Consider the following 25,154-nt stretch of genomic DNA (forward strand, 5'->3'; position numbering starts at 1 on the left):
TTCTACATATCTCTTAAGTCCCCAAGTAATACAATCTGACCATTGACTCATTCCAAACAAACTATAACAAAGCAGCTATATTTTTTTGAAAAAAAATGAATGTATTGTGTAGGACAGTCACACAACAGGTTGAAAATAGTACGGATTGTCCAGTTCAATGTTTAACTTTTTTCAGGTATTATCCATTCAGCAAAGTAAAAAAAAGTAAAAATTAAAAAAAAACTGTTATAGTTTTTAAATAAAAACTAAAGATTCATAAAAACAACCAAAAATGACAGTGTATACTTCCGAAAGTCTGCGCACCGAAAAAAAAAACAAACTCAACTGAAGTCCATCGTGCCAGCGATTTGGACCATTTTCCAGTTTCTTTCTATGTGCAGAGTCAATCACTAAAAAAAACAAAAAACACAATTATATAAATATGTATTTAAAAACAAAACAAAAAAAAAACATATACATGGTATTAAGGTTGCTTAGTACAAAACTGTAGCTCAACTTACAGCTGCTAAAAAAAAAACCCACAAAAATCAGGTTGGAACAGAGATTTTCCTGTTAACATTTATCTATACATATCACAGTGTGCCCTCGTGGAAGCTGCTTTTCACGTTAACCATATTATGTTTTTTTACAGTATTTATATTAAACAAGTATGAGAGTCAAGAGTAGTAGAGTTCACTTCAGATTTTTTGGGGTATATTGGGTATCATTCTTGACTTCAGAAAATACCTCATTATGATGGGGCTAAAATAGCTGCAGGATTTAAAATAAATGGATAATGAAACATGACAGATTGAGAGTTGACAATCTATAGAATTTCTATACTAAATATTTATTTGATAGGTCCAAAATGCAGCTCAAGTACTTTGTCTAAATTTGTTACACATTAATACACCAATATTCCTGCCATTGTTTTGAAGAGGGGTCGGCTTTGGATCTCCCATAATTCTGGTAAAGCACCAGAGGAGATGTAATCCACAGAACCTGGAGACAGGTTGCATACCCTTGGTTACCCTTGGTTTGAATGATTGTTTTAGTTTATGCTCACCATGTTTGTAACACTTTAATGTACAACACTATGGAGTATGGGGGTACTTTAAACACAATACTGCGCTCTCAGGAATTAATTATAAAATTACTTCTCCTGCTAAATCAGGCATGGGCAACCTTTGGCACTACCAGATGTTTTGAACTACACCTCCCATGATGCTATGACAGCATTATGGGTATAAGAGCATTATGGGGGATGTAGTCCACAACATCTGGCGTGCCGAAGGTTGCCCATCCATGCGCAAAATTAATACATTTACTTTCAGCATCGCAGTTTACAGTGTAATACAGGTCAAATATATTGTATATTTTAATGAGGGTCTAAATTATTAAACAAAATAGTTATCGTTCCAGCATGAAGTGTCCATTCTGTGTAACAAGGAACTTCAAATTTTAGCAAAGTACAATAGAAGGAACCACCTGTTTGAAAGCCAGTAAAAGTGGCACGGTCACCTCAAACTTGTCTTTTGGTTCTGCTTGCAGAATCTGTTCTTTATGTCTGATCTATTTCTCTTTAAAACATAAGACAAAGTAGGAATGTATGTATTTTTCTTACATTTGACAAAGGGTGGCGCCAAATGTAAACATAGCATTTCTATAACTGCGTTATCCAAGAAAAGGGATCAGCATCTGTACACCAAACCCACTATATTAAGATGTAGTGGTTTTGGTGCTTGGACTGTCCCTTTCATGGCTGCAACTTATAGCTTTAACCCCTTAAGGACACATGACATGTCATGATTCCCTTTTATTCCAGAAGTTTTGTCCTTAAGGGGTAATCAAGATATCCGAGTACCAACTTTTTCTTTTAAATTAAAAAGACAAACCAGAAAACAGAACTAACGAGACTTACCTGGCCTGTGATCGTGTCCAGGTCAAGGCATGGCGTGGTGGCACAGCAACTGAAGGGTGGTAAAATTTGCAGTCTGGTCGTGTGCATTGTGTATTGAATCTGCAAAGCTGAGAGTGGGGAGGGGGAGGAAACCATATGAAACAATTAGAAACAATGCACATGTGCAGCCGTGTGGAGCATTACAATCAATATTCTGGAATATCTGTGTCCGTATTAGTGGAAGTTACCTTAGGATGAAAGTAAGTGCACTCTGTGTTCTTGCAAACGGGAAAGAACCGGCAGGTTTGGGGTTTTTGGGTGGCAGGTGGTGTACCTGTAAAAAAATATTTTTAAAAGAGTATTATTAAAGTTTTTAAAGCACCCTCAGTAATTTTGCAATGTAATAAGAGTGATGTAAGCACAGATATTATACCTGGTTTTAGAGGCACAGCAATACGCTTGCTGGCGTGTGTGTAAGGGCATTCTGCTTTGGTACACTTTGCATCATATTTACAATTAGGGTGGATGAAGAAACATTTATCAGCAAACCGGCAATTAGGAAAAGCCCTGTGTGAAAAATGAGAGAGGGAGTTTAAAAACAAAAACTAAACTGAAATGAGTGTAGATTTTACATTGGAAACAATTGTGGCATTCGCACCCTCTCTGCTCGTCTTCTATTGGTATCCAGTCACCAAGAGGTTAGTGTGGGTGGCAGACATTCGTGTTATTCATCTTCCAAACAAAATAGAAATTCATGAACTATCAATTGACTCCTTTGTCACCCATCACTTTAACAGCTAGTCCATCATAGAAGTGACTTGTAGCAAAATGTTGGTAATAGTCACCTTGAACTGGTAAGTACAGTTTGAAACTGACTACTCTGTTTATGGACTTGTAGGTCTGCAATGTGTTAGGTGTGACCATCCCCCCTGGTTTAGAAATACAAATATACACTGTATAGATGGCAGCACTAAATCTACAAGGAATTCCCTAACCTTGTGACAATACAAAGAAACAAACAATAGATAACCGCGCCTGAAAAAGTTTGACCCTTAAGTGAAGTCACAAGCAGAATGCATACACATACATATGGTAACAAGCTCTTTCTGTAATATAGTGCTAGATATCTCAAAAAGAAAAGAGAAAAATACAATAATAGTGTAATATAAGAAAGTGGTGTATACTGATATTCTAAAAGCACACTCACACTTTCCTGAGCAACTGAGAGCTCTGCTGTATTTAGGGTGGACAGTATGATCCCTGTCTAAGGATATATGGTCTCAGCAGTAGTGATGGTATGTTCTACAGACCGTAAAGTATTTGGAAACAAGAATGGAAAATACCCACTGGTACAGTATATAGTGTAAAAGTAGGTATCCTATTTACATGAAGCAGAGCATGAACCTTCTCTAGTGTTGTAGAGCTTTGGTGGTATAATCCCCACCTACTTTTACTCTACATATAGTTACTGTACGAACAGGTATTTTCTATTCTTGATTTCACATACTTGATGGTCTGGAGAAGACAATCAACACTACTGCTAAGACCATATATCCTTAGACAGGAATGGTACTGTCCACGCTAAATACAGCAGAGCTCTCAGTAGCTCATGAAAGTGCTTTTATAATAGAATATTCCACTTTGTTGTGATATTACACTATTGTTGTATCTCTTCTCTGTGAGATACCTGTCACTATATTACGGAGAGATCTTGTTGCCGTATGTATATGCTCTCTGCTTGTGACTTCAGTTAACCATGTCTGAAAAAGTTAGACCTTTATCTATTGTTTGTTACTTTTTGTTTTGTGCCAATTAGACCTCCTGTGGATTTTGAGCGCTTGAAGTGGTGTTTCTATTATTTTTTTTTTGTTACAGTTTGAAATTGGATCATTCACACACAGGAAATTAGTGAGTGGAGGGGGGGGGGGGGGGTGTTAAATGAAGAGACCATTTCCAGCTGAATGTTTTTTTGTTTTTTTTTAAGTTTAAAAAAAATAAATAAATACAAACAATTAAAAGACCTTCAACAAGTCCAACCCAAACTTACTTTAAGATCAAGTAAAAAAAAAAAAAAAAAAAAAAAAAAAATAGATGACACTTACTTGCATGGCACGGTTGGGTGATGATAAACACAGACCTCTGCATTCTTGCATGCAGGCCAATATCTGCAGCGTTCATGCATCTTCTCCAGGGCAGAAATACCATCTACGTCCATTAACACTAAGGACATAAAACACAAATATTTATGAAATCTATACTCTGGTTCCATACAAAGTACTCAAGATACAATAGTCAAAAACTTGTCCAATATGTGTTGAATAATGGCATGCATTTGTTAGCTCCCTTGCAAACATACTATAAGCTGGCAATAGAAGATCCATTTTATGAAGAAATACAAAGCTAAAATTGGCTTGTGATGTGCATGATTGATTAATGCATGGTCACTCGGCCGTTGCCACACTAATGGTGGTTCCTACAAATTGTCAAGGACACTTACAACCTGTCTTGGGGGTATTTTCTGATATCAGCTGCATCGTATATTTCTGCTCTGGCCTGCTAAGTGGGTTGCAGGACTCCGGGTAGGTTTCCCATTCCTCTGTGACACTCATCTTGTCTTCCTCAGATTCATGACCAGACCCATATCCTGGTGGACTAGGAACTCCATCTAAAGTTACAATAAACTTGGGGCTTCCTGGCTTTTCAGAAGAAGTTTCCCTGTTTAGAACAAACAGACACAGAGATAATTAATACACGAATACCAAAAACATGATTATTGCCTTGTTCAAAGTTAACTGGGAAAATAAATGTTCAGAAGGTACTAGGAACACCATGTAATATAAAACTAGACAATGGTTTGGTTCTCATGAGAGCAGTTCAACTCTCTGGCCAGACTGTGTGCACAGTTCCTTCTGCACCGGTCTTGCCAGGAGTGTTCCCAAGCCATGTCGTGTGGAATCAGTGTTCTGTTATTGCATGTGGTGTACATAGTAATTGGTAAAATGAAGGCTTTCAAGCTAAAAATGGATGTTAGCCATCAAAAAACAATGATATCTATATGATGTTTCAGTTACCAAAATTTGTTTAATAGCAACACAGAGTTTCCAAGATCGCACTTCTTACCTGGGCTGTATAAGACGCCCTTGCTGGGACTGGACCTCGTTGGCCGGGTCCTTGGAGAGTTTTGGCCTTTTAAGAATAAAGGATCTACTGTCTGTGGGTCTGAGTCTCTCTGCATCCACAGGCTCTATGGAATAAAAAAAATATATAAAAAAAGCTAGATAATTATATATAATTCAGAATGAAATTCCACACATCACAGGAGCATGTCTATACTACTATCCTAATCAATATACTATACAAACAGCATTTTAAAGAAGCACTCCAACATTATGCATGAATAGAATTATGTGCAATGCTCAATAAAAGAAACTTACAGCTAGCGTCCAAATGGGCAGCATCAGTGTACAACAGGCAACTCACCTCTGGACAAACCAGTCTGCCCACCATTTATGAATGAAATATTCTCCTGGAGAGCGGGCTGAACCTGGTTGTCCACTGACCCTCGCCCTCCAATTCAACTCAGGCCAATGGGAGGTGTAACCATATGACTTAGTGGTCCTTTAAATTTTTAACACGGATCTAAAATATGTTTAGGAGATTAGTTTTGTGACCCATTCTTCAATTTTAAAGGGACAATATACACCAGAACCACTACAGCTTAATCTAATGATTCTAGTGCAAGGAGTCTGTCCATGCAGTCTGACAATTGTAAACAGTAGTCTCAATGTCCCTAAGGCTACCTTGAGTGGCTATCAGACAGCAACTGGAACCCCTAACTGGTGCGGTCCTGCAACCTTTGCAGGACCGATATTCAACATCATCTGTATGGTCCCCATAGATATGCACCAATTTAATGCATCTCCATGATGAGATGCTGATTGGGACTACATAGCATTTGCTGTGCATACCCATTAGCTCCAATACTTGCCTGTGAGGAAGCATTGAATTGGCTGAAATCATCAGTAATGATTATCTCAGCCAGAAGAGGAACAGTGGCGAGACTGGTGCGCCAGGGGAATAAAGAGATGTTAAAATGCTTTATTTTGCTTGTTACGTTTCTGTATAAACAGATGTATACCATAGGCTCAGAGCTTTAAAACTACACAGATCTCCTTTCAAAAATGAAGTTATTTTTGTATTTTAAGTTCAGATTCCAATCAGAATGTTAAGAAAAGATGCCTGGCGAACGTAGAAATAACAAACCTGGTCTTATGAGCATAGCCTCCTCTTCTGGGTCCGGCTGAAGCCTGGAAAGCAAATCCTTTCTGTGCTGGTTCCCTGAGCAAAAGGCCAGGAGAAGACGACGAAAAAAAACAAAACAAAAAACAAAAACAAAACACAGTTTAATGGAGTAGGATGCAGAGAATTAAACAGTGGAATAGGTGGAATGGTCTGATGGTTGGTACATATACTAATCAAAGATTGGCCAGGCAAGTCCAGGTCTGGAGCGAAAACAAAAAACATGTGTTGGGCCAGCAAAGTCCCTTCAAAAGTATTCCATACTTCCTCACATCTGCAGTGCTCTGTCATCAGATCTCAACTTACCTCCTGCTACTTTTACAGGGCCAATGGCCCACAAGAGAATTGCCCCTTTCCATATCTTAGCCAAAATTACTCAACACTCCTTATAAAACAAGTACTTCTCAAACTATTTTAAAAAAATAAATAAAATGGAAAAAAAGACCAATATGTCTAAATCTTAAGAGACATTTTTGTAAATACAAGTAAGGCACTTATAAGTTGTTGTTGGAGCACAGCAAACATTATGAAAAGCATTTCAATGGACGTAACAACTACACTTCAAATACTCCAGCACTGCTACCCCACTCCAATAAATTCAATTGTGATATTGAACCTTAACCCTTTAATACCCAGTAAAGATCCCTCATTATTGCCCCTGTTATTATAGCTTATTTTTAAGAAGGCACACAATTACACTATATGAAGCAGAAAAGCCCAATTACTAGCAAATTTCGATCCTATAACAGGGCTCGACAAATCCCAGACGTCAGGCCGCCATGGCGAATAGAAATTTTGTCCTGGTGCCTGGGTGTTTGTCAGGCTGGTGTTGTCTTTTGGCCCCAACGTCACTAACCAGTGTGGGAGAAAGCAAAGCTTGAGTATTACAGCAGCCACACTGGAATCCAGGAAAAGGATCCAATCCAGCTCTCACAAAAGGTAGGGAGGCTGGGTGCCTTCAAACTAAAAAGAATAAATGTGTGTCTGCATGAGTGTGATTGTGTTTGTGTGTTTAGGTAACCAGCCCCCTGCACCGATCGCACGAGAAAGGTGTTTTTGCTCACCTTTTATCCCAAGCCATGCCAGTCTCAGCTTCATGGCCGAGATAAGTAATCATTATTTCAGCCAATCCAATGCTTCCCTGTAGAAATGCATTGGGAGGCTACTGCGCATGCGCGGCAAACAGCATTTCCGCATTAAGATGCACTGAATCAGTGTCTCTCTATGGAGGACATTCAGCGCCTCCATGCAGCACGTGGATACGCTGAACAGGTCTGCTGAGTGACTGCCAATAGAGGGGTTACAAGACAGCAATGTAAACACTGCCTGTTCGCCAATGTTTACATTGAAAAGCCTGCAGGCTATAGACACCAAAACCACAACATTAGGCTGTGGTGGTTCTGGTGATTATAGTGTCCAATTAAGAATTTTATTTTTATCACTAAAAATAAAGTTTCGTTAATTTTAAACAAACAAACAAAAGAAAACTTGGCTCCTAACATTTTTAGCTGCCTCTTCGATTCAAAGCAAATTCGTCGATTCCGGCCCTATAATTTGAACTTTAAACACCTTAGCAGTTGCAGGGAGTGGGTGCATGAGTGTATCCCACAATGGACAGCGCTCGCTAAGCATCAGTGAATGCCAACATTGAATAGTGCTGTGGCAGATGCTAACAATACCATCTGAGAAAGTGCCTTGAACAGCACAAAACACATTAGTGTCTGCCTTTTTGTGCCCCACTGCACATGATGTCCAAATATAATTTTGTGTTTGAACAAAGGATTTTAAATCCCTTTGATGGAGAATGGCATTAAGGTCTTAAATGCAGAACTCTGTGAGGATTTAATTGTGGGATGCCACCCATGGCAATGTGGGGGTACAACGATGCGCGCGCGCACACACACACAGCTATGCAACATAAAGAGAAATCAATAAACTGGGAATTGTGGAACAATTGTGAAATTCAAAATAGCCAAAACAGAGAAGTTATCAAATTCATCTGGTTTTCTAACTTGGCTATTTTGCTTTAATATTTGCAACGTCCTGTTGTCCTCCGTTCACAGTTAAGTAAAATGCCCTAGTGATGTTCCAACAGGCCATGTGCTATTTTACATGTAACATACAGACTCCTTCCCTTGCTGGAATGGTATGTAGCTCCTGTTTGCAATTATTGTAGCTGAGGATGACGACTGTCATTAATTACGTGTAGCATACAGACTCTAATTAATGATGGTGTGGAAGTACTACAAGTCTCTACAGCGGACATATGTTGCATGTCCTTTTTCACTATTGACCCCTTTACCCTTTAAGGGCAAAGTAAAGAAGCATTAAATAGTTAATATCCTAGAATGAAGTACGATAAGTGCTGTGCAATCTGTCCGTACCTCGTCTCGTTTCGGCTATCTGCTCTGGCACTTGTTCCATCTCTGTCTGGTAATATAGCATAGATGGCTGACTCTTCAACAATTTGAGCTCTTCCTCAGATAACAACCTCGTCCTTGGGGCGACAGGTACCATTTGCTTTTTTGTAGCTTTGTGGAACACAGAAGGGGGAAAAACAAAAACACATTAACCTATTGTACAGCAACAATTAATAAAAGCAAGTGTGTATTCTGCATGTTATCCTCATGATATTCTGATATGTATAGGAGCATACAACTTTGTACAAATATGTAATATATTAATGGGTGGACCACTTTTTAGTGGTCAAAAGTAAGAACTACAATGTGAAAAAAATACCAATGCACATCAAGTGCAAAAATAATAATAATCTTTATTGCATGTAATTAAAATAAAAGCAAGTATTACATATTAGGTTCCCTAATCTAGCCCAAAACAGGCAGTTCAAAGTAAACTCAAGAACTATAAATGTCAATATTCTCATATAGTCAAGTCACATATCAAAAAATACATTTAAAAAAAAAAAAAGAAAAAAAAAAAAAAAAAAAGGAAAGCATATATAAAAAATACTTTGTTGACCGTGTAATTATTATTATTTATATAGCGCCAGCTTATTCTGCAGCACTTTACGTCTCCTAATAACGGTTGACAGAAGAGAGAGATACCCACAAGGTTTCAGAGAGACCATCAGTGGCTTGCAGCGCATGCACCCTTGCTTCCCAATAGGCTGAGATCATCGATCTTGATAATCTCACACAGAGGCAGAGTGCAATGCCTGAGATCAGTGTTACGAGGGAGAAAGGGTAGATAAAAATCGCCAGTGGGGCCTGGTCACCTAAACCTATAGCATTAAGAATACACATTTGTATTTCTAATGCTATAAGTGTTCTTTTAATATTATCAATTAGAATGCATAATAAAAAAATATAGAAAGCAGAATATAAAGAACTTAAAAAAAAAAAATGAAAAACATTTTTGCAGCACTAATCTAAACTTCACTCCTAAAGTAAGTGATAGGGGGAGGGGGCAGAACTCCTTTTTCTGATAGGGTTCCTTTAAGTTTTTTTTCCCATCTTCAATTATTTGCAACAATAAAAAATACATTGCAATTGTCTGCAGCAGAAACCACCATATCTACCTACACTGCCCCTTTACTGCAATGGTCTTCCTGATATGAAGGTAAACCGTGAAGCTCAGCCAACTAGGGATCAGTATGAGCAGAACTGATGACATGCACCGCAGCCAATCATTGCCCTCTTATTATCTGTATAGCATATCAAAGCCATGCTAAGGGGATATGGACAGATCATAGAAAAACAGTGATTGGCTGTCGGGCAGAGTCATGCCTGTAGCTCAACGCACATTATTCCCTCATTGGCCGAGTCGTGTACATGCTCAGGAGTGCATTTAATAAAAAGTTGCTACGTGAAAAGAGGGGAAGTTACAATGCAGAAATATGGAGAGAGAAAAAAAAAAGTAGTTTATTTTTTTGTGTTTTAGCAAAACTAAAAGATTTGAGTGTGAAGAAAAAAATACAGCAAAGCTTATCAAATGCACAAAAGAAAGGAAAGTGAATGGCGCTTACACAGTTAAATAGGAGCATTATCAAATGCACTTATGGTGTGTTAATGCCTGGAGTGTTCTTTTAAGCTTTGCTGGGACAAAGACAAGAAGAGAAAGACAGACCATGTACCTTTAAAACGTAAATGTAATAAAATAAAGAAAGATATAGATCGAGATTTTGCATAAGTTACCTATGGAATAATTGGTGGTTTTCGTCACTGACTCCTGGGCTTCTGAAATGGCCTTTAGAATGAGATTCTTGTTTGCCTGTTTTGAAGGAGGAAGTGTCGGCCTGAAAAGAAGGCAAATATATATTAAATATACATCTCAAGTTACAGTGATAGAAACCTATCTATTATTTAACACAGGAAAGTAGATTTGGAAAGAGAGGGACACAGAGCTATCAGATGATGGAAGGACATTCTATAGTTATTTAATACAATCTCTGAAACAAATGCAGCACAGATGGACAAAATGCAAAGTGTACACATGGGTATACGGCACCAGAGGCACCATGACATGACGAAGATAATGTCAAGCAGAAGGCAGCTTAGAACATTGGAAAGCAGTTTTCCCCTCAAACATTTTTATTTATGTGAACAGGTATTTTGGGTCTTAGATTTGAATATTGTAATAAGGACCATTTGTTTATATTTGATATGCATTAGCTTACATTTTGCCAAGTTATTTCATTAGTATATTGCAAGACTAATTGAGGGTTTATTATTTTATAGATTCATTAAGGTTTTTTTTTTATCATCATCTTCGTTAATCTAGCACCAACATACTCCGTAGCGCTTTACAATTATAGAATTGGGATATCTGACATCAAATAATTGCCATGCAGAATATTAACAGATATATGTATGCATTTTACCGTGGTTTTAATAGAACAACTTCCGTTTCACACACAATACAAATATAGCATATATATGTGTGGAGCATTACACAGAGATCTAAAAGGAATGTGTAGCAAGGTCGAACTGGATAAATACGTTCAGTGATTCAGTTCCCAGAAACCTGTATAATTTTAGTACTATAATCTGGAACACTAGCACTTATTCCTAACTCGCAGATGCCATCTTGGATATGGGACTTCACCAACTAAAATATAATACATCCTTCTACCAAAGACCAAGTCTTTTGTATTAAATATCAGGTTGCAGAGAGCTTCTCTCAATAGGAACCTGAGGCTTATAAAAGCAAGTACATTAGGGCATCTATCTCCATACAAATGGAATGGACTTTGTGAGTAGGACATTCAATTATTTGGAATAACGTACATATATATTTGGAGTGATAGGGGTCTGCTCTCATTGTAATCATTTGTATTGTATGCTGCTTCCAGAGTGTAAGTGAATATTTTAGATAGCTCCTTTTTTGTACAATATTTTTACTGCCTTTTACACCATATCCTCTCTCAGTAAAAAAATGAATCACAAAACACAATCGGTTTGCTTTCCGCTTGACATTGTCAGGTGATCGCCATGACAATGGACGTAAAGATTTGTTATTCAAAATGTTATGTGCAAATACTACTGCAAGTAGGACCTCATAGACCATTGCAGCTGCAGCCAAATACCTCTATCACAGGTCATTAAAGGGACACTATAGTCACCAGAACCACTACAACTTGTAGTGATTCTGGTGTCTACAGCATGTCCCTGTGGGCTTTTCAGTGTAAACACTGCCTTTTCTGAGAAAAGGTAGTGTTTAACTTGGTGCCTAGTAACACCTCTAGAAGCAGTCGCTCAGACGGCCACTAGAGGTGCTTCCTAATCTGCAGCACTGGCTTTTAGCGTCTCCCCGCTCTGCTGGGGGATGCTGAACGGATTCAATGCATCTCTATGAGGTTTTGCTGCGCATGTGCAATAGCCTCTCAATGCTTTCCTATGTGAAAGCATTGGATTGACTGAGATCATCAAGACTGATTATCTCAGCCATGGAGGCGAAGCCAGCCACAGAGAGACCAGCTTGGCAAGGGAGAAAAGGCGAGTAAAATCAACTTTTATCTGGAGACCAAAGGGAGGCCCTGTAACCTAAACACCCACTTCAGGACTACAGCGTCAGGGATACATATTTGTATTCCTACCACCATACTGTAAGGGAGATGCAAACGGCAGACGTTAGTGTATTGTACCTTCTTTCTTGCCTGGCAGGGACAGATACGCTGCTGGAAATACCCGCGTGAGACATATAATCTTCTTCCTCCTCCTCCTCTTCGTCTCCTTCCTGCTCATCATCTCCTTCGGTTGCCCGTTTCTTTATTTTCACCACAGAGCTAACAATAGGAACTTTTCTCTTCCTTGCAATTTCCTCCTTGAAAATAAAGTGTAAAATATCACGTGAAGAACAAATACACAGAAACAGTGAGTTTCCTAACGGACGGGAAGCCATCTTGCATTCTTCCGTTCAGTAAGAATTCTGAGCACAGATGTTTTCCAATGACTAGACTAGACAGGTGGTGTATCCCTTAGTATTTGTGCTATGTAGACAGGTTTTCAAAGTGAAGAGGAATATATCAAACACAATGAGTGCCAGCTTGAATTTATAAAGCGCTTACAGGGGTTAAAACAAAAAAAAAAAAAGTCAATAAAAATCAGTTTACTGGGGCACAGATTTAATTTAACCATACAGATGTAGTATGATTGCGAGTCAGAGCTTCCAATCTGATTGTGATCTGGGGTGGGAGAACATCACCAACATAGGTTTTTGACTGAAAAACAGAGTTATTCACTAAAGTGAGAATGATCAGAATTCAAGGGGAGTTTGAAACTTAAGATCAAAATAGGACATTTAATGCATCACCTTCCATATGTTATATGTGCTCTGATTTTCTTCAGGTATCAGAACATGTGTTGTTCCTGACTCAAGATTTACTGCTAAACAGCTTTCCCTTCATCTACAAAATGCAAATTCTACTATTCAAATGAAGTTTCAAATTCCAGTCAAGTTAGAAGTGTTTAGTGGGATCCTTATGTAGGGGTAGGCAGCCCTTGTCACTCCAGATGTTTTGGACTACATCTCCCTTGATGCTTTGCCAGCATTATGGCTGAAAGAGCATTGAGGGAGATGTAGTCCATAACATTTGAAGTGCTGATGGTTGCCTACCCCTTTTAATCTGTATATTCTCATCCAGCGCATTACAGCCAGTTATGTAGGGTTGTGAGTCTGCCAGAGGAGTTCTCATTTTATCCAGTCAAAGCTGAAATTTACCACTTGTTTACCAGTGTGGTGAAGCTCAGTGGCCAAAAAAAAAATCATTCAATGCTTTCCTATGGGGAAAATCTGACGCTGGAGGTCCATGAGGACGTCCAGCATCAGATAACGGACCAAAAGTCTGTTAAGATTCTGGAAGCGCCCTCAGTGGCTGTCTGGTAGACAGACACAGAGGGCAGACTTAGAACTGCAATGTAAACATGTTTAACATTGCAGCACTATTTGCAAAAGGGTCACAGCCCCCAGACTACTTCAATAAGCTGAAGTAGTCTGGGTGCCTACAGTGTCCCTTTAACGTACAACACACAAGTTAGCATTTTCATGCTTCCACTAGTGGCAGCTTTAAAGTTATAAACACTTCTAACACATGAAGATGCTAAACATCCAGGGAAGTGGAATTCATATCACCTGATGCACGGGCGCACACAGCCATTACAGACATGCACACTATGGGAGGGGACGACAGAGGGAAAAGATTACTAGGGGATCAAAGGGCGAGACAATCAGAAGTATTCACCAAACTACAAATTTTTGCAAATTAAATCTGAATGAAAAAACCAAGGTAAAATGTTATAACTACAGCATTGGGGAATAGTTGTATTATGTGTCAAGATAAGTAGATTGGGCTACCACCTTAATCCCTTGGACAAGCAGATTATTTTATTTCCACACCCCTGACAACCATCAACAAATATAGACAAACACTTTGGAAAACCCAAAGCATGGCAGTTCCCAAAGTAAAGCTGGTAAGTGCAGACAAACTAATGAATTAGCAGTTTATATACTCACCTCTTGAGATAGTCTATTTGAGGAAGCATGGAATGCAGCCCTGTAGGTCTCTGGCACGCCACTTAGATCACGCGGCAAGCGAAGCGGACTATTCGCCCTGCTAGTGTGAACGGTGATGGGTCTCCCTGAAGACTGGGCATTCTGAGTTTGTCTGTGTAAGCTGATGTGGCCATCGGTAGCATGGTACACAGGCTGACCACTGCCTGGGGGTTTATACAGCTCGGCGGTTGGCCTAAAAGTTCTGAAGCTGGAAACTGCAGGTGGTCTCTTATGGGAATACAGTTCACTTTCCACTACATAGGTGATGTCATCATTAAAAGGGTCATCCACATCCAGTTTTATATCAATGACTGCCTCCGACTGAGACATATCACAGAGAGGCTTTACAGCAGAAGTCAGACGGGCAGCTAAAACACTATCAGAAAGCAACAAAACAGAAAAATAAAATCAATTAAATTTAATAACTTATGAAAAAGAAAAAAAAAAAAATGTATGCAAAATATAAACTTAATCCACTCTGCATTCCACCAGTTGATTATGATTGTGCTGGGCTTTACCAGCTTCTCTGCACCAATTACATTGATCGGCAGAGGTAGCATGCTGGAGGAGATATCCCTGTCATACTAAAAACAGTCAGTAGATGGCAGTCACAGACTCTTGGTATGGGGTTGGAGGGGTGGTGGTATTGTTATAGTTCCCAGTTTTAAAGGGTTAAAATGACTTACAAAGCCACATCAGACATTTGATTAATGGGTTAAACAATCTGGATTTGTCTGAAGAAATTAATTTCTGAAAACCTTATTTCGACTAAAGAGCCAGGAAACCGTATGCGTACCTTTCATTTTGAGTGCTAGAGGCCACAAGTGGCATAGTATCTCTGATCCCATCACCTAGGCTCTGGGTAAAACTCATCAGTGGAGGCATGGCACTCTCAAAGATGATGGCCTCGGAAGTCTTCAGGTTGTTGGTTCCTGTATTCCAATAAATGTAATCAGTAAACAGAATAGCACAAGCAGTCTACATGAGACAACAAATTGTTAAACAAATGTGATTAGGTCCACAAAGTATTTAGTCAAGAAGTATGCATTTTCAAATCAATAAAAGCAGTACGGTTACGGAGGTCTTCATTAAAATAGAATTGTACATAAACTAGACAAAGTAGGCATTGCTCCTACAGCAATAATGTTGGCAAAGCATTGAGGACGTGTAGTCTACAACATCTGAAGTGCTGAAGGTTGCCTACGGATTACTTGGTCTCATATGTTAAAATGTATGCAAAATGTGGCACAGGGAAGTTACTGGTGGGGGAATGTTTCCTGAAAGCACTGCGTATGTGAAGCAATCACTGGAATTGTAGAATGGTTATTATTATTATTATTATTATTATTATTATTGCCATTTATATAGCGCCAACAGATTCCGTAGCGCTTTACAATATTTTGAGAGGGGGGATGTAACAATAAATAAGACAATTACAAGAAAACTTACAGGAACAATAGGTTGAAGAGAACCCTGCTCAAATGAGCTTACAGTCTATAGGAGGTGGGGTATTAGAAACATTAGGATAGGAAATATCAAGTAGGAGTGAAGCAGAGCTGGAGGAGAGAGCAAAGCACTATCCCATAGGAGAGAGCAAGAGACAGGTATGTAAGGGAGAGATTACTCTGGGAGGCCATACGCTTTCCTGAAGAGATGGGTTTTAAGGCCCTTCTTAAATGATTGAAGACTAGGGGAGAGTCTGATGGCAGTAGGCAAGTTATTCCAAAGGAGAGGAGCCGCCCGTGAGAGGTCCTGCAAGCGCGAGTTGGCCGTACGGGTGCGAGCAGCGGTCAGGAGGTGGTCGCGGGCAGAGCGGAGGGTACGAGGAGGGGCATACCTCTGGATCAGTGAAGAGATATAAGAGGGGCTGGAATTGTTCAGTGCTTTAAATGTATGGGTTAGCACTTTGAATTGACTCCGATAGGATACAGGGAGCCAATGTAAGGACTGGCAGAGGGGCGAGGTGTGAGAGGACCGACTGGATAGGAAAATCAGTCTAGCTGCAGCATTCATTACAGACTGTAGCGGGGCAGTACGGCTAAAAATGTATAAGGAGTAAAGGGGTATTCTAAACACCATAACCACTATAGTGCGCGCTAGTGGTGCCAAGAATCACCTGGTGCCATTACACAGCGTGGAGTCAGACAGTTTAGAATGGTTTGTTACTTCCATAGATCCACTGGACACCACAGTCCAGTCTATAGATATAGCTATAGTGGAAGTTCCCCTTATGTCTCAACCGGATACATGCACCCCAAGGTAATCTTCATTATCTTCCAGCCCTGCTCTCTCACGCACTCTGCAGTGATCACTAAACAGCGCATGAGGGAGCAGTGCTGGAAGATCATGAAGATTACACAAGCCCCACACTAGACCCCAGCTCTCCCATTTTTTGTAAATTATTATTTGTAAATGTGTGTGTGTGTGTGTGTCAGTGTCCTCTGTGTATAAATGTGTGTGTGTGTGTGTGTGTGTCAGTGTCCTCTGTGTATAAATGTGTGTGTGTGTGTGTGTGTGTCAGTGTCCTCTGTGTATAAATGTGTGTGTGTGTGTGTGTCAGTGTCCTCCGTGTATAAATGCGTGTGTGTGTGTGTGTGTCAGTGTCCTCCGTCTATAAATGTGTGTCAGTGTCCTCCGTCTATAAATGCGTGTGTGTGTCAGTGTCCTCCGTCTATAAATGTGTGTCAGTGTCCTCCGTCTATAAATGCGTGTCAGTGTCCTCCGTCTATAAATGTGTGTCAGTGTCCTCCGTCTATAAATGTGTGTCAGTGTCCTCCGTCTATAAATGTGTGTCAGTGTCCTCCGTCTATAAATGTGTGTCAGTGTCCTCCGTCTATAAATGTGTGTCAGTGTCCTCCGTCTATAAATGTGTGTCAGTGTCCTCCGTCTATAAATGTGTGTCAGTGTCCTCCGTCTATAAATGTGTGTCAGTGTCCTCCGTCTATAAATGTGTGTCAGTGTCCTCCGTCTATAAATGTGTGTCAGTGTCCTCCGTCTATAAATGTGTGTCAGTGTCCTCCGTCTATAAATGTGTGTCAGTGTCCTCCGTCTATAAATGTGTGTCAGTGTCCTCCGTCTATAAATGTGTGTCAGTGTCCTCCGTCTATAAATGTGTGTCAGTGTCCTCCGTCTATAAATGTGTGTCAGTGTCCTCCGTCTATAAATGTGTGTCAGTGTCCTCCGTCTATAAATGTGTGTCAGTGTCCTCCGTCTATAAATGTGTGTCAGTGTCCTCCGTCTATAAATGTGTGTCAGTGTCCTCCGTCTATAAATGTGTGTCAGTGTCCTCCGTCTATAAATGTGTGTCAGTGTCCTCCGTCTATAAATGTGTGTCAGTGTCCTCCGTCTATAAATGTGTGTCAGTGTCCTCCGTCTATAAATGTGTGTCAGTGTCCTCCGTCTATAAATGTGTGTCAGTGTCCTCCGTCTATAAATGTGTCAGTGTCCTCTGTGTATAAAATGTGTGCATGTTAGTGTCCTCTGTGTATAAATGTGTGTGTGTCAGTGTTCTCTGTGTGTAATTGTGTCAGTGTCCTCTGTGTATAAATGTGTGCATGTTAGTGTCCTCTGTGTATAAATGTGTGTGTGTCAGTGTTCTCTGTGTGTAATTGTGTCAGTATTATCGGTGTGTAACTATTATATATTACATTTTCATTTTGTGACATTTATACTACAGAATAATAGTTCACACACAATATTTATACTACGTCATATATATTTAAAAACATATTTTCTTTACTACCTTTAAACAGGCATAACATAAATATCAGTGTCTACACGTTTCATTTGGAATTTAAATCAATAGAAATTACTTTCGAGGTAGGGATACTTAGGAATTGATTTTAGAGCTGCAGGGGTACTTCTCCATGAAGGTAACACTGCTGCAGAGGACAAATTTCTCTCTCCGCTAGAAGTCGTTACTGGCATGCCTGCAAGTTTGCTGACAATATCTGCTCATCCGGTGCGTTCAAATAGTAAAGGAAGTCTCAATGTGTCATAGTCATGGAGGGGAGGAGTGAATGGACCATTTCACTGTCAGCATTACATTGGCTTTCCAAAAATTGATCATGATTGCTCTAGCAATTTTACCTTTAGTTTTAGAAATATAACCATTTCTACTCGTCAGCGTTAAAGGTTCCCTCATCAAAGGGTAGTGGTGAGTGGACATTATGAGCCTAGATAGATATTAAATACCTATGTGCATTATTTGCAGCCAATAGTGACAATTTGTGGAAGGCTCTCTAGTATTCAAAACATGTTCTCACAACATAACGTGCAATGTTTCCGCCTACACAGATCTTCCTTCTTGTAAGTAAAACTGCAAGGTGTATGGGCACTTACCAGGTGTGAGTGAACGTAGCTTATCGAGAACTCCCTGCAGCCTATAAAGGGATAAAAATATATTAATTTCCGCAGAAGCCACATTTAAAATGATACAAACAAGTGCACTGGAGAATGAGCACGCTCACTGCACTATAATGTAGTGTTACTCCACGAAACATAAGCACAACCAGCCACTGTAGTGGTTATGATCGCAGGAGTACTTTGGTGCCATTCCTTGGTAATGGGGCAAACCATTCTGTCAAGCTCAGAGCCGCCTATGAAGTGGTCATGGTACTTGGACTAACACTTTAAGGTCCCACACAGTAAATGACAATTTTGATTAAAATTTGCTCTACAGTTTGAAGCAGGCTTCCCCAAACTCCGGCCCTCCAGATGTTGCTGAACTACAACTCCCATGATTCTATGAATGAAATGGATAGGCTGAGAATCATGGGAATTGTAGTTCAGCAACATGTGGAGGGCCAGAGTTTGGGGACGCCTGGCATGGAGTGTCAACATGCGTGAATGTAGGGGTGTATTTGTGTAGAAAGTTAGTGAATACAGGGGTAGATGTGTAAAGTGTCATTGTGAGTTCATAAATACAGAAGTTTTTGTGCAGAATGATTGTGTGGTGTTTTTGCAGTGCCCCTTCCAATTTTAGTGATCCCTGCCGTAACACATAAATCCAGGTGTGCTTCACATCACTGGCGTAGGCTCCGGTCCAAGAGCCTCCACATTCCCAGCTGGCTTCTCTCCTACCAAGCAGGTGCAGGTAATATAAACTTCTTTCTCTTGCCTCGCTCAATGCCCACTCCCCTCTCCACTAACATGATTGTTAAAGCTGGCACATACCATGTGGTGAATCGGGCTGTATTGTTCCCAAGGAACAGAGACAGGTCATCGGTCATCTGCTCCTGACTCTTCTTGTTGGCAACCATGACCATAATATAATCAGGAAGCTCTTCATCTAATACAAAAAAGAAAATTGAAGTGTTATTTGCCAAAGACATAATTATTACACACTGACATTTCAATATAAAAGAGCAATTCTGGGCCAACGTTCTAGAAGCCATCAGCTGGGACATTTAATTCTAGTTTTAGAACTTTGCTCTATAATTGATCAACACATAATGTCCTATCTAGTCCATTAGCATCTTTGCATAATTTTTCTGAGTACACAACACTAGAGATGTAAACCATTACTTACTCCAAAATTAGCTACTAGTCTCTAAATCAGGCTTCCCCAAACTCCGGCCATCAAGATGTTGCTGAACTACAACTCCCATGATTCTCGGCCTATCCATTTCATTCATAGAATCATGGGAGTTGTAGTTCAGCAACATCTGGAGGGACGGAGTTTGGGGAAACATGCTCTAAACTGATAATGATCAAAGCTTGATGATTATTATTATACAAGACAGACGTATCTGCATAATAAGGTTTTAGAGACAATCATATTAGCACAGTAATGAAGATGCCAGATAAGAGTATTGCAGTATTCTGTATTACTTTTTTTAATGGGCCAATACAATGGACTAAACACAAATAGGACTCCAGAAAAAGAAAATCCTGTGATCCAATTAAGAGCAAAATAAAATTATATAAATAATGAGACTGTGCACAAAAACTTAGATTCACAAGTAGTGGAGCCCGGGTGGTCAATCCTTATGAATACAATTATAGCACAAGGTTGTATACGCCTGGTAACACGGATAATGATGCCCTTAATGGAAATTGTCCACGTTTCATGGATTCAATAAAGCTTATTAGAGGTATGCAAGGGAAAAAATAAAAAAAATTAAAAAAAAGAGGAAAGAAATAAGGACAGCAACATACATCAAAAGATTCCCAGGACAAGCACCGAACGCATTTCATGCCACATGGCACTTAGTACTAGGCATGATGTGCTAGCATACTGCTGGGATATTTAAATGTACATACAAACGGTTAGTTAATTGGGGTGAAACATTAACCCTCTATGACCCAAAAGAAAGTGAATTGGACACCCTAATCAAACCACCACACATGGAAATCAATTCAAGAAGACATGAAATTAAATAAAACAAACTGTTGAATAATAGAATAATGATAAATAATGTATGTAATAAAGCGTTGTATTTCTAGCACTGTAGTAGTTCTGGTGACTGTAGTGTCCCTTTTAGAACATCGTTATCTTTGTTAGCAGGGGTATTATGTGCTATAATCGATATAATTGAATAACAAGCTTTAGAAGATCCGCCATCTCTCAAGTCTAAAACTTTTCTCAAGTCTAAAAACGGCAACACACTTTTTTTACGCCAGACATGGCATTTCCCCCTAACACGTGTTTCTGTAAATTTTATAGTACATTTTTCGTTTCACCTGAGCTGGGGATCCAGAGATCACCAATTCTTTGGCTTTTTAGTGTCTGTGAAATGACACGCACACTCTAACAAGTGGTCCTTCCTAGCGCAGAATCATGGCGTACAGGGATTGATTAAAATTGCATTACGAGGCCACCATCAGTACTGTGATGGACCGCCTGGCACCCTGACAGGGTACCCCTGCCAATTGATGCTTCCTAGCGGACACGGAGGATCATAAGCACTTCACCGGACACCATAAGCATCGTAGACCCCACGAACCACCGCAGCTTGGTTGGGGTCTCGCCGTCCCTTCCTGTCCCGGACCAAACTCCTGGATCCAGGGACTCAGTGGGAAGGCCTCTCCTCCAAGAGAGTATAGCTGTGAAGCTCTTATAAGAGCTAGTGATATAGCTGTGAAGCAGGTTCCCTACAAGCACAAGACGAGGCTACGTGTTGAGGGTTAAGCAGGAACTCAATTTAAATGGTGCCACACTGGCCTTTTATGACAATCCCCATGCAAGGGGTACGCACACATGGACCTTGTTGGGGACAGTGACACAAACTTAAGCAAATGAGAATAGAGTTACAATCTAGGGCACTCCCACACGTCATACAATCCCTCCCCATTGCTTGAGAGATAATTGAGTTAGTTACTGTATCAACTCAATTATCTCCAAGTGAAAAAGAACATATTTTACAAAACCCCAAAACACACAATATCCTCACAAATCTTACATCCCCTGGTAGCCCTAGTCTGGGTGACCAACATATCCAAAAAATCACCCAGCTCAGTTCAGGGGTTCAGAAATTTTATGGAAGTCATGTTTTACCGATCGCAGGCATGGTCCCATAGCCGAAAATAGCCGAACATAGCCGAAAAAAGTGCAGCTGGAGAACCGACCGGGAACCACGAGGTTTTCATGTTGAAAATTGTTCCAGGGCATTCACGGCTAAGTCTATTCGCGGTTTTGGTCCATGCGAACAAGATGGCACCACCGCATGGTTGAATGGCACTTCAAATGACTTCGAGAGTTCAAAGTGCCACTTCGAAAGTTCGAATTGTGGCCATACAAGTCCAAAAAGGCACACACAGTGGTTTTAACCAGGATTTAACATAGTCACAGGGCAAGAGGCTGGCATGTATGCCCCTCCAAAGAACCCGTGACGAAGTCCAGTTTGTCACAAGTACCTCTGTTACGCTCCAATTAATGATAGGATAGTGTCCCTTTAAAATCATGATCTGCCTTTTGAAATCAATGGCTAAACAAATACACCATGTATACAGAGTACATTAAACTATTGTCACGTCACCAACAGAGTGAGCTCACTGAAAGTTGTAAATTAAGGAAATGAATTGACAAGGACCAGGTGCAGAAAATGTTCATACATACCAACATATGCTCCGAGCTCCTGAAGTTTGCCTTTAATAGCAGTCTGTAAATAAAAGAGCAAAACAGAAATCAATAAATAAAAAGTTATATATAATATATATCTCCACAGGCTCACATATATGAACCAACACAGCCCAATAGGGAAGCAAATATAAGCTACACTTTAAAGTTATCATTTCAGCCATCTGCCTTTAAGATACAATACGTTTTTTTATTCACTTAAAGGAACACTATAGGGTTAGGGACACATACATGTATTTCTGACCGTATAGTGTTAAAAACCCCATTTAGCTGCTGATAAGTAAATCTCACCTTTGCCTTTACACATAGTCTTTGATAAACAGTGTATAGCCAAAATATTTTTGGACCCTTCTGAAAAATGGACTTCACACGCACTACTGACAGTGTTTATTAAGTCAAGTGCACAGCCATGCAATAGATGCACAATTGACCATGTGGCCGTCCAATTAAGCCATAGATGTGACTGTCTTATGGGTAGGAACATAGTTATAAAAACAACCATGAGGCATTGCCTGTCTTGTTCCATTCGAGCAGGAAGCAAAAACACATACACTGATACTCTTCTAGCTGGATCTTCTTACTAGCTTTAAGTAACTCATATCCGACTTGCTGGCATAATGACGGGTATATTGCTCTGCTCAGTGCAGTGCCCACATCAGTGCCAATCATATAAAAAAAAAAATAGGCAGGATTAGGGTAACGGTTTCAACAAAATAATATAGAGGCACAATGAACACCTAAGTTTAAAAAAAAAAAAAAATGTAAATCAGTGGCAAAATGCATCCCCACCACCAACCCACCCGCCACTAGTGACAAAACCTAATGGCAGAGCAGAGGGAAAACATGCAAGACAAACGTAGTCCCTAATATATTTTGACTGCGTTAGAATAACAGAGAAATCCCAACATGTGAGTATATCATAAAGATTTTATCTTTAGCATATACTGTATTTTATTACATTTGGGTTTTTTTTTTGGGGGGGGGGGGGGGGGGGGGGGGGGGCCGCTCTTTGAATTCCTAAAAAATTCTCATTAGTGAATAACTCTGTGGAGGAATAACAACACGTTGGTATTCTTTCACCGTAATGACCCCTTAGTGTTGGTAATGTCCCATTTATAAAGAAGGTAGCACTATACTGCAAGTAAATAAAGTACAATACCAGGATTGCCAAACATTTCATTTAACAGATATCCAATAGAGGCTAGAGATATATAATATGCAACAATTATACATACACACAATGATTTAGACTGTATGTAACCACCTATTCATTAAATAGGACCAGCAGACTGAAGCCCTCTCCCTTTGATTAACAGGCTCTAGCAAGGGGAAACCTCTTCATAAGCATAGTCCACCAGATTATTCCCCATTAATTAGTGTGCCATTACCAGGCCCTACAGGCTGACCTCAACCCCCACCCACATAAGGCCGTTTGACCCACCCCCATGGCCATCAGACTGAATCCCTTCCATAAATCCAGCAGCCCCCCCTGCCCCCCATTACAGGGTCCAGCAGCCCCCCCCCCTACCCCCCATTACAGGTCCAGCAGCCCCCCCCCTACCCCCCCATTACAGGGTCCAGCAGCCCCCCCCCCTACCCCCCATTACAGGGTCCAGCAGCAGCCCCCCCCCCCACCCCCCATTACAGGGTCCAGCAGCAGCCCCCCCCCCTACCCCCCATTACAGGGTCCAGCAGCCCCCCCCTACCCCCCATTACAGGGTCCAGCAGCCCCCCCCTACCCCCCATTACAGGGTCCAGCAGCCCCCCCCTACCCCCCATTACAGGGTCCAGCAGCCCCCCCCCCCTACTCCCCATTACAGGGTCCAGCAGCCCCCCCCCCCCCAATTACAGGGTCCAGCAGCCCCCCCTACCCCCCCCCCATTACAGGGTCCAGCAGCCCCCCCTACCCCCCCATTACAGAGTCCAGCAGCCAGCCCCCCCCCCCCCATTACAGGGTCCAGCAGCCCCCCCCTACCCCCCCCCCCATTACAGAGTCCAGCAGCCCCCATTACAGGGTCCAGCTGGATGAATCCCTCTCTGATTTGGATCTCCTAGTTTACCCCATACTCCCTCAGACACACAGTGATATCCCTACCCTGATCTTGCGGCTGATCTCGGTACCGATCTCCATGGTACCAACGGCTGCAACGGTGTCCTATCAGCTTCCCCTACCCGTGAACAACGGCTCTATCACCGGGTAGATATCCGTGCACGGGGCGAGAGCGCGCACAGCGACACCTGGGGGCCTGGAGGGGGAGCGCGGCACTGAGCAGGGGGAGCAATGTACAGACAGGGCATACAGCTCAGGCAGGGACTGGGGGAGGGGGCTGCTCACTAAACTGCGAATTGTAACGAAATGAAATTCAGCCTGAAAATCCAAAGTAAATTACAAATTTATGGTAAAAATAGTAAAACTGGATTTTTTTTACCCTCTAATTCAGCTATGCTGCCGGTACTGCTATTTTGGCCCTAAATTTGAAATTCACGTTGAGTTCTCATCTCAGCAAATAACCCCTTGCAGTTATACTTGAGTTAGAGCAGTGGTTCCTAAAAGTTTTAAAACTTCAGCTCCCATGGTACCTGGTCATTCTAAAGGGCATGCAAAGCATCATGGGAGTTGTAGTTCTACAACATCTGGGGATTTACTTTTTGGGCACCTCTGAGTTAGAGAAAGGTTCACGATGACCTATTCCGGATTACATTTTGCCATTCAGATTTCACTCCACAGCAATTCGAAGTTAGCGAATAAACTCTGAAAACACTAAAGTCTGAATGGCCCTGTAATAAATGGGATCAAATCATCTGGCTGCATACGGGGCTCTTTGGACTACAACACTGTATGGATTTTTTAATTCAAATTGTGAACTGGGTTGAATAATACACCGG

General features: G+C 40.7%; 1 protein-coding gene across 1 annotated transcript; it reads right to left on the reverse strand.

Moving 5' to 3' along the window:
- Positions 1-283: 283 nt before the first annotated feature.
- On the reverse strand, positions 284-24,470 carry ZC3H14 (zinc finger CCCH-type containing 14). Its single transcript, XM_063439125.1, has 17 exons — positions 24,364-24,470; positions 22,248-22,290; positions 19,364-19,478; positions 18,530-18,570; positions 14,985-15,120; positions 14,150-14,564; positions 12,282-12,460; positions 10,333-10,433; positions 8,563-8,709; positions 6,143-6,217; positions 5,000-5,123; positions 4,377-4,594; positions 3,982-4,099; positions 2,313-2,446; positions 2,128-2,213; positions 1,901-2,007; positions 284-389 (listed from the first exon to the last, which is right to left on the reverse strand). The coding sequence occupies exons 1-17, from the start codon at positions 24,397-24,399 to the stop codon at positions 383-385; spliced, it is 2,082 nt and encodes a 693-aa protein (XP_063295195.1). The 5' UTR covers positions 24,400-24,470; the 3' UTR covers positions 284-382.
- Positions 24,471-25,154: the final 684 nt, after the last annotated feature.

Source organism: Pelobates fuscus, chromosome 13 (genome assembly GCF_036172605.1).
Source record: "Pelobates fuscus isolate aPelFus1 chromosome 13, aPelFus1.pri, whole genome shotgun sequence".
NCBI classification, from domain to species: Eukaryota; Metazoa; Chordata; class Amphibia; order Anura; family Pelobatidae; genus Pelobates; species Pelobates fuscus.

What these genes read in the sequence shown, in the direction of transcription:
- ZC3H14 (XM_063439125.1), bottom strand. Translation starts at nt 24,399, where the DNA reads ATGGAGATCGGTACCGAGATCAGCCGCAAGATCAGG. An exon ending in AGATCAGCCGCAAGATCAGG is followed by an intron (nt 22,291 to 24,363) that starts GTAGGGATATCA and finishes TTTTATTTACAG; the next exon opens with ACTGCTATTAAAGGCAAACT. An exon ending in CAAATAGACTATCTCAAGAG is followed by an intron (nt 12,461 to 14,149) that starts GTGAGTATATAA and finishes TTTATTTTCAAG; the next exon opens with GAGGAAATTGCAAGGAAGAG.